The sequence below is a fragment of the Netta rufina genome (assembly GCF_964035555.1).
Source record: "Netta rufina genome assembly, chromosome: 3".
Classification (NCBI taxonomy): domain Eukaryota; kingdom Metazoa; phylum Chordata; class Aves; order Anseriformes; family Anatidae; genus Netta; species Netta rufina.
The window spans coordinates 56934194-56956094 of NC_140125.1; the positions used below are offsets into that span (position 1 = coordinate 56934194).

The 21901-nt window shown below is 37.5% G+C and overlaps 1 protein-coding gene across 4 annotated transcripts in view; it reads left to right on the plus strand.

Annotated features, from left to right (window-relative positions):
• The window catches only part of ZDHHC14 (zDHHC palmitoyltransferase 14), a 114843-nt gene that overhangs the window by 53073 nt on the left and 39869 nt on the right, over nucleotides 1-21901 (plus strand). For 2 of the 4 annotated variants that reach the window (XM_084284639.1, XM_084284641.1), the window contains exon 2: nucleotides 11367-11539. In XM_084284639.1, the coding sequence (XP_084140765.1) occupies nucleotides 11367-11539 (173 nt within the window). The remainder of the gene's footprint in view (nucleotides 1-11366; nucleotides 11540-21901) is intronic. The other 2 variants (XM_084284640.1, XM_084284642.1) reach the window with 1 other exon arrangement.

The following is a 21901-nucleotide window of genomic DNA, read 5'->3' on the forward strand; positions in this document are numbered from 1 at the left end:
TGCAGCCCAAGAGCTGCAGAGGTGTTTGCCTGGTTTGCCAGCATCATCTGAGGCTGGGCGGACAACGGAGCGCGCTGGACAGTGGCGAGCCAGAGAGCAAGTCTTGTGTTGCAACTCCCTAGGGATTATTCTGGGAACAATAAAGTAACTGAGCTTTGCTCTGTTTTTTTTCGTGGCTGGCTAGCCTTAGGGGTAGCGATCACATTATTCCACTTGCAAAATCATCTACTAAAATTTCAGTATAAATAGTGGCAGAAGCAGCGGTCTTTCTGTGGGCCTTGGGATTGTGTTGTATAGGCGGTAACAGGTTATGTAATTAACGTGCTGAAAGAAAAAGGTAGAAATTTACAGTTACAGTGGGTATAATAAAGACCTTCATTGCTTGCTTCACCTTCTTGTGACACATTTTTTGGCAGTCTGACAAAAATAAGCAGACATTAAATTGAAGAAGTAAATTACACCTCTGAGGAAGGGTGGCAGTTTGTTATTCTCTGCTACCTGTGATGCTGTGGTTCAATTTATATTAAAATTTGGGTTTGGTGGTAATTACTGAACAAAATTGCAATAACAACTCAATTAGGAAAGTTTTAATGAAATACTAGAAAGCAAAAAATCCATAGGACATAATTTAAATACTTATCCGAGGGGGAATTTTAAGTGTAATGTTTTTGAGAAACAGTGTAAAATCTGGGCATTTCTTTATTGTCCATCTTCCATTCAGGTCTTTTTATATGCATTAGCAGTCAAAATATTTAGTTAATGTGCAGCACCTAGCTGTAAAGTACCTATGGTTCCTCAGTGACTGACATTTCTATGAAAGTCATTCTATTAAATGTGGATTTTTTTATTTTTTTTTTGCTGTTTAGCTTGTTACAGAATCTTCTGTGATACTCTCAACTTTTAACCATTAATATGAACGATTTTCATTCCATTTATAACTTTAAAAATAAAACCTGTTATAACTTTAGGTCTATTTTTCCTTTTTATTTATTTCTTGATTTAGTTGGCTTAAGAGAAAATATGCTGGAAAATATTTCCCTTATTTAAATGGGTTATATAAATCAGATTTGGTTTGTGGTAGAAGTAACATTTGGTGAATTATACTATAGGGAATGAAAAATTTCAGTCAGTGGTCTTTGTCAAGAAGAAAGGACCTGTTCTTAGTGTATTTTTGGAACTTCAGAGAAAACCATGATGTGCTAAAGCTACTGATTTTAAATGTGAACATGCTTATTTAGGTTTGGTAACTGAATATTTAACATAAAAGTCTCTACAGAGCATTTTATCTCATCCTTTAAAAAAATGAAAAAAATCAGATACAAATATTTCTGCACTCGGAGCAATATTCCTTTTCTCCTCACATCCCTGGAGATAATGAAATGCTATGACATTGCTAACTCTGATTTAGAAGCAATCTTGCAGGGTATAGTATTTCTTAAAGTTTTAATGCCTGGACTCATGTGACTTGCATACAAACCTCAGTTGTAATGCAAAATAATAAAAGGCTATTACTAGTTGTTTAAATTACATCTTGCTAACCAAAATATTTGTAGTGGTAGAACTTTGTGTGTCGGTGAAGCTTTGGGTGCATTATTTTTTCCATGAAAGAACAGATTTGCCTCAAACCAGTCTTGCAATTTATTTATATTTAAATTGACTCATTTTAGATATGGATTTAGATATAAAGAGCTGGCATTGCTTTGGCATGATGCGTGCCAATTAGGTTTTGGGTTTTGTTTTTTTAAATCTGAAGTAGCCTGTAGGATGCCAGTCTGCTTGTCCAGCGAGTGCTTAGGCTGGGATAAGAGAGTTCTGGTGATGCTGTGAGGAGGCAGTGCAGGAAAAGAGGATGCCATTTCAGGTACAACTCTGTCAGCACTTAGCAAAACCCAAGCCTGTGAGGTTAGTGTGAACGTGCCTCTTAAGACTGTTGGAAGGATGACCAGTTCACTGAATTGCTGCTACTTAACCTTGCTTCTTTTGGGAAAGATGAGGTTTAAACTCTTTTTGTTGTTGTTGTGCTTCTCCTTGTCTTATGCTCCTAGTTGCTTTATTTATAACAATGTGTTGTACACTTCTGATATGTAGTGTGGGCAGGATCTTCAGTCCTCTCTCTTTCTTTCTTTTATTTTTTGATAAGTAAAGGAGCCTCAGGAAGTGCTGTGTCTGTGAAGCTTAGCTCTGTTTTTCAACAAAATGCAAAGGCTTCTGGTTTAGTGCATTCCACTGAGTAGTTATCTTTAATCTAAAATACAGGGGAAAAGTATTAAAACTTTATTTTGTGTATTCTATGCAAAAGACTGGCAATTATGCAGAAGCGCAGGGGGGAAAACGAGAGTAAGAAAATAAAATCCTTCTAGGACACTGGATATGGTATCCTTAGGTCCTTATGACTTTATCTAGGATTTCATTTTATAGCTAAGCTCACTCACATAGTGCTTGAGTGCCTCTGAAAATGGCAATTCAACTCATCCATCCTTCCTGGATGACTGGCACTCATTTCATCATCGTGCTGTGACATTGAAAAACAGCAGGAAACAAATGTGTGAGTTTTTTGTTTGTTTGTTTTTTGCATTTTAGCAAGAGTTAGGCTTTACATTTGGTCATTTAGCAGGGCGAACACAAAGTGTTTCTTGTTGGAAGCTCAGTGCCTGCTGTCTGGGAGCAGTTTACTTGCATAGGTTTCGATATCCAGAGAATCCAGTGGAAAATCACCTGAAAGTTTGTTCTTCAGGAACTTGTGGTTATCACACATGAGACATTTCCCTTTGTTTTGGCCCGGTTTTCATTTGTGTTCATAAGTACTTAGGATTAAACTGATGGTTTAATTAGAAAATCACGTAACAGGAAATAATAAGAAATAATAAGGAAGTAATATGAAGCATAACAGGAAAAACAAGTGTTCTACATGAGCTGTTTAAAACAAATTGAGATCTTGTACCCCTAATAGAATTTATTAATTGGTAGTTTTTTACTATGGAAACCAGACCTTTAGCAGCATGCAAAAACAGAATTAAAGTACAGATACATTTCTAGCTTCTCAAGTAATTAGTCAGTGAGCAGAAATTGAAAAAAAGAAAGCCTCTGTTTGCTGCGTGGTTGGAAGACTTGCTTTTTCTAAGTTTGTCTTTCAAGGATGTGTCATATATGCATTGGCTTTCCATAAAGAAACTGGTAAGACTTAGGCTCTTGATGTAGTTAGTTAGATATTTCCCGTTTTCTTACTACCTTGCTTTGAAATTTCTGTCCAACAGCTGATGCAATCAGTATCTTAAAATTGTTTAGTACAAACAAAGCTCCTTCTCTAAATAACAAAATAAAATTTAATTGCCCTTGTAGGAGCTTCAATAACCACATCTGTTTTGTAGAAGCCTCTTTTTGCGTTATGCATTTTCTGTCCCAGCTTTGAAGTTTGACAGTGGTTCATTAGAGTTGATTCATGTAGCAATGAAAATTGGGAGATCACACAAGGGTATTACTTTGATTGTTGCATATCTGCTACAATAGATTGCTAAGACCTTTACTTGTAGAGGGAGCTTGTGGTTTATCTTACACAATGTCATAAACTACAGTGCTTGCTTAGCTTCATCTAAACCTCTCCATCAAAATTCAGCCAGTGTAGATCTGTTTCCAATGGTAATGCACTAAATGGAATGAGTGAGGCTAACAGTTCCATTGAACACTTGCTGGTTTGAGCAAGGGAGAGAGAGGTTTCTGTAGATCTTTTACCTTAGGAAATTGCTCAGGTGTTTTGACATCAGTGTTAAAGACCAAACTGTGTCAGGTTTTCACATGAACTTTCAAGACTGGTTGTGGAGTTTTTGCAGTTCAGGATAGCATTTAGCTAACTTTATTTTCACTGGTTTTGAGAGAACTTCTAAAGTATCTAATTTATTAGGCTTAAAGATCATGCTGTTCTGTAATCTGCACAATTTCATCATATTGATCTTTTTTTAAAGTAATAACTTCTAAGTGCTGGTAAAGTCTGGGATGCTTGTATGCACCATATAATTACGGATACTCTGTATGTATGCCCACTTAAAAAATGATTGTTAATTAGAATTAAAATTAAGTGGAGTTGCCCCCAAGCATTATAACAAATACAGAAAAACTAAGGTCTGTCCGTTATCTTAAAGTATAGAATAAGTGGTAAAGCATTCAAGCAAGGCTAAATGCTTTTGTCTGAAACTATTCAATAAAACATACAATTTTATGATTACGGTATAATATTTTGGGGATTTTACAGGAGATAAAATTCTCTCTATTCCTTTCTTTCCTGCTGTCATTCAGTCTTTTGTTAGCTATTGTTTTTTTCCATAGTCCTTACATGTTTGGAATGCTGATACCAAATTTCCTGGCTTTGGAATTATGCAAGTATTAGAGGAGTGATATTTGTTGTGCTATTTTATCAAACAAGTTTTTGTATTTTATTAACCATTCTGAAGTGAAGAAGGGTATGATAGATTGCCCAGAGAAGTTGTAGAGTCACCCTCCTTGGAGATCTTCGAAAGCTGCTTGGACGTGATCCTGAGCAAACTGCTCTAGGTGGCCCTGCCTGAGCAGGGGGCTGGACCAGATGGCCTCCAGAGGTACCTCCCAACCTCAACCAATCTGTGATTCTGTGATATTCCAAATAGTTCAAAGCACAAAGAAGAATGAAATAAATCAAATTTCTAAGCACATTTCAAATCCCATTGAATATAGTCTGTCTCTTCCTTAATCTTTCAAAAATTCAGATAGGAATTTTAAAGGCTGTATAAAAGTATCAGGCAGATGGAGGAAACTAATGCAGAACTTCTCTAGCTAATCTTGTTAGGCACTTCATATAACATTAGTTAGACTAATCTGTACTCAAATTGCATCACATTTTCTGTGTGCCAAGAGCATACTTATGAGGAATCAACCATAAGCTGGTTAATGCACAGCATGTTGTTTCTAACTGTATTTTTTTTTCTTGTCAGATATTTCTGAAGAGTTTCTTCACCTTAACTTTAAAATAAGGTCCTTTCAAAGAGGTAGTTGTAGGATGCTGGAATTTCTGGGTTGGGGGTGAAAACATGAGCATCCCAAAAAATACTGACTGAGGAGCTGCTACCATGAAATGTTTTGATAAATCTTAAATTTACAAAAATGTTCATGTTTTTCCTCACTTTTAGAAGTTACAGTGCAGAGATGCAATAAAATTAACTCTGCTTTAGATGCGGCAGTCTTTAAGATTGTTTTGGTATTTTCTGTAGTAAATTAATTTGGCAATCTTCTTATGTCTGCGTTTGATTTTACTTCTTACCATCTTGACCACGAACAACACTGTCCGTACAAAAATGATTTTTCATATAGAAATGTGCTGTTCTCGTTGCATAGAGTAAACTGAGAGGACAGAGAGGAGAGAGAGGAAAGATGGGCTTCCCAACACCTATTAGCTAGTTTGTCAGCACAAATGCAGCCTTCATAGCACAGGTGTGTAACATCATCCAGCCATCTCACAGGGAGTGTCCCTCTACAGCTGTGTTCATGGGTTCTGTCAGGACCCTGAGTGCACCAACAGGCCCTAATGGTCCTGACCAGCGTCACCTGGGGTCTCTCCTCCACCCCCATGGGCTCAGGAGGCCTACTGAAGTTCAGCCTTAGGGCCTTAAGTCCCTGTTAAGCTGTTGCAGAGTCTGGCTCAACCACAGCCATGCTTTGGCTGGCCGTGGAGCCGCCTGATCCAGACCTCAGCCCACAAACTGACTGGCTGGCTTCATTTCGGCCCAACTTCATCACTGTGGTCCTGCCTGAAAACCACTGGGCCTGATCCAAACCCTGGTGGAAAACAATTAAAAAGACAGAAGCCTACAACCCTAGAACAGTGAAATTACTTCACTCTGATAATTCCCTCTGTCCCATTTGTCATCCTTTGTTGGGGGGACAGCCTTCAAGGTTCTTGCTGTACCCTCGTGTTTCACCCATCCTCACATCTTTCCCTGTCTCCCTGTGCTGTGGTCTACATGCACGTCTTTGGCTGCTGTCTTTGAACTGGTAACTTGTCATTAGAAAACTAGATTATAAGGCGTTTCTGCTGTTCTAGTCCAGAGTCTGGATTTGTCTTTGATCTATCTATATAGGCACTCTGTTGCCATCTGTAAATTGAAAGAGATGAATGTTTCAAAAAAGGCAGCAGTCAGAATGAAAAGCTTACTGGCTGCTGCTGAAATTAAGGTCTTCTTTCTCAATCCAAGCTTCTGTCTCCTAGTTTTGGTATGTACTTCTGTTTCTCCTGCCTTATGCTAACATTGGTGCTCTGGAGACTTTTCCAAGAGCATATGTGATTTGTCAGACAGACATCAACAAAATGGAACAGTTTTCTTACATTTTAGTAAACTGACTTGGCTCACAAAAGAACATGACAAAGATTTATGTTGACATCAGGTCAGAAGCACTGGACTGAGTGACTTGGAGCAGTGATGCAGTGGAGGTGAAAGGAAGGGGAAGTTGAGAGAAGCCATAAATAAGAGTGGGAGGGCAAGCAAACCCCTTGGGTTAATTTAAGGAAAGCAACAGGGTCTCATTTAGAAGTTAGCTTTTAACATGTGGAACTGAACTTAGTGCAAGTTTTTTTTCTTGGCATTGGACAGCACCCACACATCAATATTTATTAGTACAGTAAGTAGGCAATACCTGTCAAAACAGAAATTCAATTGCTGATGGAGGAAAATGAGCAGTTGGTAATTTTTTGCTTGATGGTACATGGTCCTACTATACTTACTATATTATGCTTTTCCTGTGGAGCACATATTTTTTAATGTCTGCTGCAAAGAGTTTTATGTCTGTGAAAAGCTTGACATATAGTACCCTATTATTGGTCTCACCAAACAAGCTTATAGATTTCTCTCTATTTTTTAAACTAGTATAATTGTGATGGTACATCTTTACATAAAATCTATGTTTTCATTGTTTTTTGTCTGCCAACTTGGTAAATAATAAATAAGATCTCAGGTCAGCAAGTTTCTCAGGGGTATAGAGCCTTGTCTCTTTCTATTCTGTAGGAGTGGCTATATATATATATATATTTTTATTATTATTATTTTTTTGTAACTATGGAGTTTCTCTCCAAATTAGACAGCCTAAGTATCCATTATTTGTACTGGATAGAGTTGTCATTTATTATATCTCTCCATCAGTGAATAGCAATGACTGTCAGTGAACTGTTCAGAAAAGCCTTTATCTTTCCAGGACAGGCCTGAAGCAGGTTTCTTTTGTTTTTCCATTTTCTAGTGAAAGAGCTCAAAAATTGTAGGATTCCCAGTGTGCACACACTTCAATACAGTTACTACGTGTATTTTTCTGCTCGTCTTGGTAGCCACAGGGAGCGTGCTTATGCAGTTAAGAGGGTTGCTGGGTGATAAGAATTACTTTTGTTGTTCTTCTGCATCCTTCATTCGCGGGCACGATACTTGATAATTATCTCTTAAATGCCAGCGTGTTTTTATTTTTATCTAGCTGTGACAGACTAGTCTTCCAGCAGATTTTATTTCCCTCCTACACTCATGCAAACTTTCACATGATGCTTCAAAAAAGGAGCTGAGAAGCCAGGCAAAACCCAGGGATGATCTGTACAAAGCCTTAATTAATTAAAAACCTTATTAAATAAATTGAAACTTTAGGATGTATTACTCGTTGCTATGTGCAAACCAAGCATGGTTCTCTGAGGAAGTCATTTCTACAATAGCATTTGTAGTGGGATCTCTGGCCACAAAACATGTCCTAAAAATGTATTTTCTCGGATGGCCCCTATCTGTACTTGTTCTGTGCTATCACTACAAATACTGATTAAGGCTAATTGTTTTCCTGAGTCTAAGATATAAAGTGAGGATGTTAGTTCATGTCTAGTGGTTACCAAGAGATGAGGTTAAAAGATTTGTCTGTACTTGCTGTGCTGATGTGGGGGACAGGGATTTGTTTTCATGCTGCTTTGTCACCGATGGTGCTGCCAGCAGGGGACTGACAGTGTTTGGAAGTTCTGAAATTTGCTGTCAGGAAATATCTGCTAATATTTACTTGGAAAAAACATATCTGAAAACACCATCCAGAAAGAAATTTTCAATAATATATGAGGAAAGCTCTAATCCCTAATGGGATACAAACTCAACTGAAGCAAATTAATTAAGGAATTTGAGCAAATACTCAAAATGATGCTTTTTTTTTGTGTATAGTGTTTGGCCGTTCTGAAAGTAGAATGATAGATAATTTAAATAGCTTAAATAAATTGCTTAAAATAACATTGAACTTAATGTACCAGTACAAATGCATTTGTTATATGAATATGCAAATACAAGCTCTATACATGCAAGTGCATTTCTACAGATGTATTGATAGTTTTGAGCTAAAATCCAAATTTTTAATTTGTAGCTGTTTTAATGGATTTACTTTTTAATAGCCTCCCCCCCCCCAAAAAAAAAAAAAAAAAAAGAAAAAAGAAGAAAAAAAGCTTAGTCAAAGGGAACGTACTTAGCTGTACTTTTCTCACCCTCCAAAGTCTGGGGCAGAAAGTCCATATGAACTTGTCTTCCCAGAGATGTCTGTGATCTCTTATTATCTGTCTTCATATTCATTCACAGAAAAAAGGGCTACACAGGGTGCTGTCAAATGCAGAAAGCAAATGATGTATACTCTTTCTGTTTCTTTGAATTTACCTGAATTGGGAAAATTAATTGGGCCTTTCTAAAAGGTAGATGTCATTGTCTGCAGGCCCATGTAATATTATAGGGCCTGTTGCTATTTAGGTCAGACTAGACCGAATGCTCCTGTCTGGGCTTCCTATCCGAATCTCTGTACAGGCTGTTTTTTCAGTTTGAATTAATTTCTGAACTCATGGAGCATTGTTTGGTTATTACTGCCAAAGATCACATCTTCAATCCTTTTTAGCAGGCATGAAGTACAGAAACAATTCCAAGCTGAAGTTAATAACTTTCAAGGTTTTATACCCTGGAAACACCTTTAGGAGAAGCAGATTACTTTACAGTTGCATATGGTGAAGAGTGTGCAGAGCTTTGTGAATGTTTTCTCTTTGTAGATGGACTGTGATTCAGCAAGGCACAGACATTTTCATGTATTTTTTCCTGTAGTGAAAGCATCATTTTCCAGCAATGCAAGGTTTTCACAGTATTTCAGTATAGGAATTGGTTCTTTCTACCAATTCCATATGAAGTTACTGTTAAAACAAAACACCTTACTATTCAGATGGCCCTTCAGTTTCTGCTCTGTGCGTATCGCTGAGAAGTTGAGATGTAAGCTGTGTAGGTTGACAATGCTGCTATTTTTGCACTGGTGTCTAAACCGTATTGCACCTACCATGCTACCCTCAGATTACCTCCCGGGTGCCTTTCACACACATACAGCTCTTGTTTGGTCAACAAACTTCAGCACAGTTGCAGTTTCTTTGGTATGTGTAATGAATAATGCAGTAGAAGAATAAGAGCACTGTGCTATATTTAGCATTCATTAATGTACATGCTCCCCCTAATCCTTTTAAAAATACGTTCTTGCAGCATATTTGTACTCTTGTCTGAGCGTATTACAGTAGTTTTGATTTCAATGATCCTTTGTGGCAAGAAACGAAATGAGCAGTAGGGTGTTTGTGTGCTGTGAAAGCTTCCTTTTGGTTGTTCATTCTGACTGGCTTCTCTGAGGGTAAGGGAACAAGGCCTACATCTAGCAGCTGTCTTGCTGCTGCTTCCCTTAGCACTGGTTTCGTGGATCTGGCTCTTGGAAACAGATTTCTGAGAAGTGTGCATTTTCAAGTGTGTTCCCAAGTATCTAAACAATCTATCCTGTCTATGAATTCCCCCCGTCCCCCTTCTTAATTTTAATGGCCAGTTGTCTGTTTAATATTTTGTTGCCAGTAATATTACATTCATGTAGGGTGAAAGGGTGGTCCACCACAGGGTGGACCACATGATGTGCCATGTAATGTATTTGGGCTTGTATCCATTAAACCCAATGTACTATGAAGCATCCAAGCGCATTTAATGGGATGGTGCAGTAAGATAAATGCTTGGTACGTGGTAGTTGATGGGATGGGGAGGGAAAGGAAGCGCTTTTCCTATCAGCTGAAGTGATGGGCAGTGAAGTTGACATTGTCATCACTTGCTCAGAGTTAACATCCCACTGAGGATAACATGCAGTGCAGAAGCTGGCACGTCTGAATCATCGTTTAAGGCGGCAAACAGAAAGAGGGAAGACGATGATAATTAAACTTGATTGATACCTGGAAACTGGAGACAAAGCCCTCAGGCCCAGAGCTTGTTGGTGTTAGGTTTGTGTCATTTTTAGGCTTATGTTATGACTCCTCATGCAGACATCAGAAATACATGAAGCAATCTGTGTGTTGTGTCCCTTCTGCTTAATAGAGGCGCTAAGAAGAGAGTGTTCATTCTGCATTTTCTGAGATGATCCTACAGTGCTTATTGTATGACCCAGTGTAACCAGTGGTGTACTGTGTAATATCTAAGTTTTCATATGCCCACATTCCTTTTGCACAACCATAAAGAGATGTTTATATTTATACATTGCATAGATTCTGATGTTGCTGTCTGCTCTGTTTTTACTACATGTGAAATACAGAGGAAAATTGATAAAACTGTTATATAATTTTAAAACCTGTAATTATATTGCAAATCTGGTAACTATAGAGCCTGTGCTGGTAAAGGGCTGTGGATGCTGCCCTAGACCAGCTGGATTATTTGTTTCCAGGTGTGTTGCAGTGCACTCTCATTACATTTACCTTACTTTGCAAATGAGTAAACAAGCTTATTAAGCTGCAAGAAATGGATTAAGAGAATTAGCAGGCTTTGGGACACCACCCTGGTGTTATAATATTGATACATAACAAGACTGTTATAGGAATGTGCCACAGGTGTTAAGATCTTGAACACCTTTTTTTTGATGAACTAGATTTAATTACATTTTTAGTTTGTATTATTTCATCATGTTATCTGCTTTACTCTTCATGGCTGAATATTTTCAGTCTACTTCCTGTCCCTTCTTCCCCTCCCTCTCTTTGCATATTGAATTCATGCAAGTTGGCAGTAAATATATTAGCTCATAATATCCTGTAATAAAAACATTTTCTTATGTAAATGCATGTATTGCATATTAGGAAGATTATTGCTATGCTGTTTCAACCTGTATTATACTGAACAGATTATGAGAAATTTCAGAAGTGTCAAGAACAGAAAGAGAAATGTCAGCTTTCTTAAATGTTCCAAAGAAAGCAGTATATCTGTGTGAGAAAGTGAATTCTTGATATGCATTTATGATGGTAAACAGTTGTTGAGAACAAGTTGCATTATTTGTTATTGATTGTTTAATCTTTTTTCTTTTTCCAGTTGTCCGTATTTATCAGAGAAGATTACACCTGCTATACCTGCAATTGGTGGGATTCTTTTCTTTTTCGTGATGGGGACCCTGCTGCGTACTAGTTTCAGTGATCCTGGTGTCCTCCCACGCGCAACACCAGATGAAGCAGCAGATCTAGAGAGACAAATAGGTAACAATGAAGGTCTGTTGTCTCTTCACTTTCCTCCCGAGGGTGTATGTGCTGTGTGAAGGTAGCGTGCTGCTCTCCTCCTGGGAAGAGTTACTCCTATCTTGCCACAGTAATTATCCTGGAGTTGCCATGTCTGATGACACTGCAGTGATTCCTGTGGAAAGATGGTTGATCAGCTCTTAACTAAGAAAGGCAGTAAACAAAATACTGAACCTGGAGAGTGATAGTTCTTACTGTAAATACTTTTCAGCAGGTATGGTGGAAGTTTCCCTGTAATGCACAAGTGAATACTTTTTAAAGTGTTTTTGGCAAGCCAGCTGATATTGCAAAGGTTGTGAAGTTGTGCATCTTTTAAAGTAATGTACCATCAGAGTTTAACAGAATTTAATTATTTATATTGTGAAAGGGTCAGATAAGTCTCTGTATTAATATACAGTGTTATAAGTTGATGTAATCTTGGGAAGGTTGTACTTCAGTATCTGTGTAAAGCCTGCACAATTAAAGGACAGTGAACTAGATTTTGATCAGCCTCATTTATCAAGAGAATTGACAACTAAATTCTAGTTGTGGAATTCCTACAGGTACACTAAATAGCATGAATATGCTACCTAGATAAGAAAACACAGGGTAAGTTTGCAGCGCTGCTTCATAGAACAGTTTGCTTATTTTTGTAGTAGACTACTAAAGGTTACTAATGGCTACTATATCTCCTTTGAAATGGTAGCCATTGGAAATCATACAATCTGAAGTCATTTCAGAGGAACTCTTACTCATAACTGAAAAGACAGGTAACAGGTGTATGCAAGCACAGGAGTACCACCTGTGGGGTCCCTGATACAGTATTTAGTGCAATCTTAGACTTTGTATACCATGACAAATAACTGAAGGCAGTAAAAGCAAAAGAGTGGACTAAGTCTGTTGCATCTATAGTGTGTGAATTTGAGTGGTTTGCTTTCAGACAAGGTTTTGTCTCATTCTCTAGACTAATTGTCCTCCACAACACACTGGTGAAAATGTGTGAGGGGCAAAGTCATTGGTTTGGACTTGTACCATGATTTGGCATAGAGCTCATCTGGTGCATATGTGTAGCAGAAGTTCTGGTTTTGTTTCTTCAGAAATCAAACATGGTTTGTACACACCAAAATCAACACTGAACCATGCTGGTAAGTGAGGAATGACAAGGGAACTCATGTCAACACAGCAAATGTTCACATCAGTATGGCATTAGTTTCCTTAGACTCAGCTGATAAGAGTGCAGGCATGATGTAGGCATCCTGAAGCTATGCATTCCACTTAAGAATTTTACCTTTGCTATGGATTATTTTAAGAAGTAGAATTTCAAAATAAAGTGATGAATTTATTGGTGGTCGCTACAGCGAGACCATTTTCTTTCACTGGATTTGGAAGGTGCTGAACTCAGCTGTTAGAGTCTGCTAAGCCGTAGGATAGAAAGGGGTTTGTATAATAAACAGCATTTTGTGTACTTCAATGAAGTGAAGCCAATGCTTTTGCAACATACTAGGTACAGCAGCTATTTTTTACTTGCTCCTTGTATTCTATGTGTAGGTTTGAGGCTTTTGGGGGGTTGAACTTCGTGAGAAGAAATGTTTCCCCTATGGGTTTGTGAAGTCTGATGTGCAGTTCACCAATTTTTTTAGATCCAGTATAGCTTTTTAAAAACAGAGTGTTCTGTTGGCATTCATATTTCAGTAAGACAATCTGTATTGTTTTTATTCATTGCTTGGAGTAATTGTGCAGAACCCAGAGCCAGCTGACATTGCCATGATAGGAAGAAGGTGACATCTAGCCAGATGGAGAAGAATTTGTGCCTACTCTAATGTGAGGTCATTGTAAGGAAAAGTCGGAGCGTAGCTGTGTGTGAAGAATTTGGTATTTGGTGAGGAAAGTTATCTTAACTCTGGTTAAAGTAAGAATAACCCTTCTGTTGCTTACCCTTCTGAGAAGGGTGTGCTGTGTAAAATAAAATGGTCCTCAGTTTAGAAGAGAAAGGCAGGTTTGGTGCTTTGAATTGAGCCACCTACACTGATGACTGAGAGTTCAGCTATAGAAAATCATAGCTGTAATTCTTTAAACTGTTTCAAAACTAATGAAATAAAATTCTCCCAGACAACAGGTTTTTACACCTTCATTTAAGAGGAATAGAGAGGAGAGTAAGAAAAGCTGGGAAGAACAGTGGTATCCATTTAGGCACTGTCACTTCCTAAGGTGCTTTTCCTTTTCTGTGTCTTTCTTTGAATTTCTTGAAACGGTTAAGGAAAATGAAATTAAAATCCATTAATGAAGGTGCTACTGAAATTTACTCTCTGATTATCTACCTGCAATAATAATGATGGTGCAGATGAGGGAAAAAAAATTGTTCTGAACAAAAACTTGTATAGCCTGTTCATTTTATGTAAAGCAGCCAGGCTTTCTCATGGAAATGCACCTTTTCTGTAATTACATATAAAGGTAATAATGATAGTGGTCTGTTAAAAGAGATTGCAAGCAAGCTGTTGAAGTGTAGCTATTAGCATTTAGCTATCTTGCTGTGACAGGTATTTTTCACTACTATACCCAGCTACTTGGTGAAATGCAGGGGCATTCTGGAGCTCATGTTTTAAATATGCTTTTATTAAGGGATTGCCCCAATTGAAGCACAGCAAATGAATTCTTCAGGTTTTATATCCAGTATTCATATATGTAATACTTAATTGAATCTATGGTTTTGAAACGGCTGTGGTGTAATAGTCACTTTAGGGTTTTTATGATGTGCAATTTAATTCTCTGTTTTTATAGAGCAGCAGGAATATAAACAAGCTTATGAATACCAACTGGGTGTGTTCTTGTCCCCGTTTGAAGGATCAGGTATTTTGAATGCTTGCTAGTTGGCACAGAAAGTGTCTTAGATGCATTTTCTTAATCCACTGGTTATAAAGATGCAAAAAAGAATCCAAAAGGAGGAGATACATGTTCTTTGAATAGTAAAACCCTGGAGAGATAAGGCAGAAGGCAGCACTGTAACAATGTGCTTCTTGTTATGAGGGCCTTGACACAGAAACAAGTTACCACAGGTTGTTCCAAGAAGTGCTTTGGCTGGCTGGAAGAGTTGGTTGGTGTCCCTCTGCTCCAGATGAAGGAAAGCGGTGACCGCACCCAGGATTTTTTATTCAGATACTGTGCAAACAAAACCCTAGCTTTTCTATCACACAGGCAAATAAAGCAGCTAGTTGCTAGTGCTCCGGGCATTATTCAAACTCGGAAGATTCCTGGAGATCTCCATTGCTTCAGGGTTTGATTTAAATTTGGTTCCTTACAACAGCATTCCTAGCTATTGATAGCTTTTGTTTCCTTTGGGCTTTATTCACATACTTTCACTGGTCTCTGTTTACGGAGTTCCCCCAGACACAGGGCTGGGATTGTTTCCCAGATAATTATAAAAGTTTAATTTATTACTTTCTTTTATTCTGGAGGGCAGTGAGGGAAGGAGCTTCTTAGCATTCCTCTAGTTTAGAGGGCTGGCACCTTCCCATCCTAAATTGTTTCCTGTGCTGCTGACAACTTTAACGGTTTCAGAAATTCGCTATAAAAATGTTGATTCCTGTTACTCATTGAAAAAGCTTCTGTGTGAACTTAATATGGGTGCAACACTACAGTAAGGCACACTAGCTGCCTCCAGTCACAACAGTACATTTAACATGTAAAAGTTTAAAACTTTTAAAGACTGTTTTAACTTGCTTGAACCTAAAAAAAAAACCATCATACACATACGTGTATTTCATGGTTGTTTGGAAAAGGTCTGTAGTATGTCTGTGAGGGCCTTTTACTTCCAGACCTTTGCTCCTGGCATCCACCATCAGGTGTCAGCTGCTGGGTGGGGGGAGCTGTGCTCATTCCCAGTGTTGGCAGAGAACACCTGCACAGACTGGTAGGGACTATGGGGCTGAACTGGGGAAGCTTGCGACCTGCAGCAACTTGCTCGTCTGTCTCAGCACGGTGTTTTTGTGGGTTTTATGTATGTGCTTGTCAAAATGAAAAGCAAAGAGTGAATTTTTCTGGGCTGGATTAGACATGTATGTTGGAGAGCAGTGGTGGCTGGTTCTAACAGGCTTTAGTAAAAATAGAGATCCAAAACAATGTCACAGAATTAATTATTATATTTACAAAAGATATTCTTGATGGGTTCAAATTCAGGTTGGACAGATGATCTCTAGCCCACTTACCTTAATATCATTTGGGGACTACTTGATTTATAAACAATGTTTATTAATAATTTTTATTTCTTTCTGTAATTTCCTTCAGTCCGCAGGGCTATTAAAATAACTGATAAGCGATTCCTTCATGGCACGATCTATGCCTTGACAGTAGGGTAGGCTGAGGGCATGCTTTACCAGTGGGTTTTGGTTCCTGTTTGTGGAGCATCCCATGCTTTCTGGTGCTGAGCCCTTTTTGTAGCTCTCTTCTGCCTCTTATTCCTGTTGCATCTGTTAGGCACATCCACCCTGAGATCTGCTCTCTTTCTTCTATTTCTGCTCAGCCCTGCTTCTATGACTCACCTCCTCTTTTGTGTTGAGGTAGTGGGAAGCAGAGCCAGGTTCCTTGCCCCAAGTGCTCACTGGCAGCAGTCTCCAGTGAACCCACTTCTCATCGAATGTGGCATCCTTGGCTTCTCTGGAGTGGTGGAGTACTTCTGTGCTCTACAGTAAAGAAATATGAAAGTTAACTCTGTAGCTTGTAACAAGCTGCTGCTGCAGATATATGAATTATGACCCTCCTTGTGCCCTGTCTGCCAAGATTTGTACAGAAAAAGTTGTGTGCCAAGCTCAAAGGCTTCAGCCTGTGCCATGTTTCAGCTCCTTTCTTAAAAGTCTCTATGACAGCGGTATTAACGTGTTTGCTGTTCATCTGAGTTTCTGAAGTAGTTGAATCATCTAAATCAAGCATCTGCAAACTTCACAATAAAAACCATAGCTTAGAGTACAAAAACTTACCAAGTCTTTTGTTGTTGATGTTAAATGTTTAAAAATACAGAAAAAAATATAATGAAGTATTCATTTGATAGTTTTTCCTAATCAGTGTTGCTGTCTAGTTTCATTTAAGCTCTCTCATGGAATCTTTTTCCTAGAATAAGGTTCCAGCTTTAATCCAAAATACAGGCAGCAGTTCCTGTTCAGATAATTGTTTATTTCCCCTGTGTTCAAAGACACATTCATCTATGTCAGGAAACAGATCATTTCAAATAAGCGGCTGACAATAATAATTTCTGCCTCACAGAAAGTGACTGTCAGATACAGAGATTTAGATAGCAAAATGAAAAGTATAAATTTGGTGATTTTTTTTTTTTCTAGCATCCAGGATAATATTAAAAAGTTGATTAGGGGACTCAAGATGTTTCCGTGTGGGGGTGTTTCAGAACTTGCTTTTAAATTTGCTTTAAAAAAATATGGTAGCACAAAACTTGCTTCACAGGCACAGACCACTGAGCTGATCAAAAACATGGTCTTTTCTTTAGCAGCAAAACTGGTGGTCTTCCAAAAAGGGCCAACAGAGTCTTGAAATGAGGAACTATACTGACAGCAAGTGTGGAGTCTGGGGCTCAAGTTCCCAAACATGAGGGCTTATGGCAAATCTTATGGAGAATAATAAGTTTGATAATTTTAATGAATCCTTCTGCAAAAGGAATTGCATAAAATTAAGAATATCCCCAAAGTGAAAGAGAGCTCTGTTATTGAAAAATATTTTCATAACTATTATATTGATATATTATTTTAAATGCAAACCAGCAAGCTGTGCTCATATAGAGAGATGGGTTGGGAAGAGTAGTCAGAGGCCATTCTGGCTGTACTACTGTTATCTTCTACAATATTTGTATTTATTTGCATTGGATGAGTAATGCAGATAAATAAAAAGATGGCCAAAATAGTACAAAAAGTACTTATATCAGAAATGGAGACAATTTCAAAGATGAGTCAAAATTTTACTACAGGCACGAGCCTGTAGTAAAAGTGTCAGAAAGTCAAAAGTAGGGAAAGAAATGTTTGTTAAAACTAGCTAGGAACATTAGAAGATGACAGGATGGCCTCCGTTAGAGGAAGAAAGAAGCTGAATGCATGCTAGATAATTTGGAAATGAGAGATTACCAGAGGGGAATCTGAAGTATTCAACACTGCTTTGATCTCAGGAGAGAAACTGCACAGCCTGCTGATAGGAAATGCAGGTCAGTGAGGAAAATAGTAGTTAAGAGGGTTAAAAAAAAAAAAAAAAAGGCAAAACAAATTATCTACTATGCTGTATGTATATCTGTCTATTAGATATTGTACTATATGGGTATCTGTTATATTTCTGGAAACTATTTAATCTCTGGAAAGACAGGGTAAACTGAAATGATAAAGCTCTAAGAATTTGGGCTGCAGTGGGGTTGTGGCCATTTAAGGCTTGAAATGAGCAGCATAGTATTTCAAGAAAAGTCAATTGTAACTGAAACAATGCCCTTCGTTGAGGGAGTAACTGTCTTAGTGGAAAAGAAGAAGCAGATAAGCTAGATTTTGACTGTAACAGAGCTCTTGATATGGTCCTGCATAGGATTTTTTCCATGCAGATTTTGGAAATAAGGTCTAGATGAAGTTACAACAAAGTCAGTGAGCACCTTTCCAAAAATATACTCTCAGTGGCAAACAGTAAGTGATAAAGTATGATGTTGCAGAGACTGATTATGGGCTCAAGAAAAAGGGAATATGCTTGACTCTGAAGATGATGCTGGGCTGGGGGGATTTGCAAGTGATTGATTGATTTTTTTATACTCTAAATAGTCTTAGCAAATGTAATGAACAAGTAAAGAATGTATGATTAGAAATGCAAATCAAATACAAAAAGGATTCTAGCTAGTGAATGGTAGAGTAAAAGGGGACGTGAGTTTTATCCACAATCAGATTGTGATTCCATGATAAAAAGGGAAAATTGTTTGGTGATGCATGAGAAGAATAATCATATATAAACCAGGAGAGGTACCATTCTGCACTACTTAGTCATAATGAAGGCTCAGTTCACTGTCCATTTTTTTTACCCGATGTGTAGATGCTCAAGAGGAAGACAGCAAGAAAGAGAAACAAAGAAAACATGACCTATGAGGAAATATTTAAGAATATGTTTGTATTTGTTTGGCCTAGGAGTGGAAAGAAGCATAGGTCTTAAAACAGTGTGTATTTTTCTCATAATATAGAACAAAAGCAACTAGGTGCATGAGATTCGTATAATGCAAAATCAGTGGAGATAATGTAGTTATTTACTATTAAAGTGCCATAATCTTAGTCAAATGCAGCAGGACCTATTAATATTTTTTTTTCCAAATGAGAAACTAAACTTGTTTACATAGTATTTTTACTTAATTATAATTTTCATGAAAAAAACTTTTATGGTGTTGCCTTGGAAAAGAAAACAATTGTATTTTTTTCACGGTGTATATAAGCATGGGTTCTGTGATCCCATAACATACTGTATTGAGAAGGGCTGTTGTATCTATGGGAACATGAAACCAGGAGCAGCCCTACATGACCAGATCAGTAGTCCATCTTGCCTGATGTGTGATCTGTGATAGTGACAAGTGATGTGAACTGAATGAATTGAGGAGCCCTGCTGTACCCTCATTGCTCCCCATAACCTACAGATTAGGAACTTCTAAAGTTAAGGGTTGTATATATATATTTATTTTTTTAATAGGGTTTTGTTCTTTATTAATTTGTCTTTCTTTTTTTTTTCTGAAGTTGATGAAACTTGGAATGCTATTTAGATTTTGAGTTTGCAAGTTAGACAAGAAGTACTGCTGCTTCTTTTTAAGTGCTGCCTGATTATTTCATTTGACACCAAGTAATTCTTTTCCTGACGTTGAACAGTTGCTCCTGTGCTTTTTCTTTTTCTATTTTACATCTTCAATCAGTCATCTCTTCTCAAGCCTGAGAATGCATTATTTGTGTAATCTTCTCTGGTACGAAAGCTGTTCCACACATTTGATCTTTTCCAATCTTTCTGTTTTATTTCTTTTTTATTGCTTCTATATCACTTAAGATGCAGGAAGCAGGATTCTGTAAGTCTTCAGTATAAAGAAGCATTGTGCATTAGTATAACACCAGCCCATCATATCTTCTACCGTTCATTGCTTTTTAACCACACTTGAGTATTGAGCAGCTTTTCTTTTGTAATGGCCACAGTAGTTCCAAGATACATTTTTATAGCGTAATAAATAGATTTGTTTAGTCCTGTGTGCATTACATTGCATTATCAACACTGAATTTCACAAATCTTTATCACTTGGAATTTCATAACCTCTTTGCAGTCGTAATTTTTGTCATTTGTGATTCATTTAGTGTGGAGTGGTCTTCAAAAATTGAAAAAAAAAATGTTTCTAAGATATATACTTCTAAATATGAAGGTGTGAAAGAATAACCAAACCCATCGGAATGGGTTTTACAGATGGGAAATCATTTGTACACTTGATGCATGTAAGATTTAACAATTCTTCTACAATATTTGTATTTATTTGCATCAGATGAGTGGTGCAGATAAATAAAAAGATGGCCACTTTGATTTTTCCTTCCTTTCTTTCCTTAAAAAAGCCCATATATAATGAGAAATACTTGGGAATTTTCTTCAGGGTAACTGTCTTTAACTTATGTGTATCCTCGCAATTTATTCTGTAGAAGCAGTTTGGTTTCTGCTCACTTTCTTTCTTGTCCTTCCAAAAGCCCCAAACTCAATATGTTAGCTACATCAGCATGCCATCTCTGAGGGTTCCTTTTGTTTTGTCTCTCTCGTTTTCATTGATGCTTAAGACTGCATTTGAGACTTCTCCGCAGTTCCCTCTCCTGTCTTTCATTTGTTTTGAAATGCACAGTCTGATTTCCTTAGAGCCTTGTAAAATTAAATCTGTGTGGCCACCACAACATAGGCATTTCAGAGAATTGCACAATAGCCTAAAGAAATACTGCTTATGAGTGCAACTTGCTTATGTTTTCCCCTTTCTCCCAAGATGGGATACCAGCTTAACTGTCATGCCTGATATTGCATGCTTTAAACAACATTCATAAAATAAATCTAATAAAACTACACTGTACATTAAGCAAGTCTTTCAGAACGCTCTTGGACTCAATGCTTCTTTCCCTCAGCAAATCACTGAAGATTACATTTACTTCTGGGAGTAAGAATACATTTCACATAATTTTAGACCTAAAGAAGGTGATACAGTACAGCTCTTCAGAAAATAACATGTAGCGTTTTCCAAAGTCAAGGCAGTAAGTCTTTTATCTAAAGTTGGGAGCAGTACTTGGTCAGTATTTCTAGTTGCCTATCAGATGAAGAATTATGTGAAGAATGCAGTTAGCAGCTGCTAGTGGCTGTCTAAGCCAGGTTCCCAGTATTGTTTGTCCCTGAGATTACTGTCTGGAAACAGACAAATGTTATTTCAGTTCTTTTCACTTTGTAAAATGACTCTTCCTCTTGAACCTCCAATTGTTGAATACGTAGCTTAAATTCAACAGAGAATGTTCAACATGGTTCAACACAGAGAAGACATTTCTTAGAGGAATTTTATATTTTTGCAGATTTTTGATTTGTTGTTGTTCTTCAGATGTTGTAGGTCATACACAAAGGTTTCTCATTGCCTTCTGTTTTCCTCAGTAGGAAACATTACAAATATTCATAGGTCCTAATTTTTCTAATGATAAAAGATTGAAATTGTCACTTTACAGTTAACAGTAAGCCTTGCATTGGTATGTTTGTATCAAGAAAATGTGAAGAGACCTTTTAGAGCGTGAGTGTATGTTCCTAAGATCTTAGGAAAATTGACCAAAATAGCAAATGTTTGAGTGGAAGGATCCTGTATGTATACAAAATTCCAGCTTCTGTCTCTCATCTAAACAGCACCTCACATTAGTAATTAGTCTTATAATTTGAGAGAAGTACGTGGAGTATGTTATATATTAGAAGGTTTTGGGACTGCTGTCTCCATTAAATACATGAAGCAAGTTTCTTGCAGCAGTTCAGGTACCTTGGTCCTACAAGGATATGGATCGTGTCCTTTGTGTGTGTGTGTGTTGTTTTTTTTTTTTGTTTGTTTTGTTTTGTTTTGTTTCTCCCTAAAATAAAAATGATGGAGCCCCATCTAGTGCATCAACATTTAATGCTGCTAGATAAGTTTTATAAAATTTATCACAGCAAGGTACCATGGAGGATGGAAGGCAATTCCATTAGTGGGAGAATTTTACCCTTCTTGTAAAATAGCTTGCCTAACTGCATCAGTAGTGGATTGGAAGAGAAAAATGTAAAAAGCAGTGGTCAAACGGAGGTTTATTTGGGGAAGGTGATTCTGTGAAGGTTAATCTCATT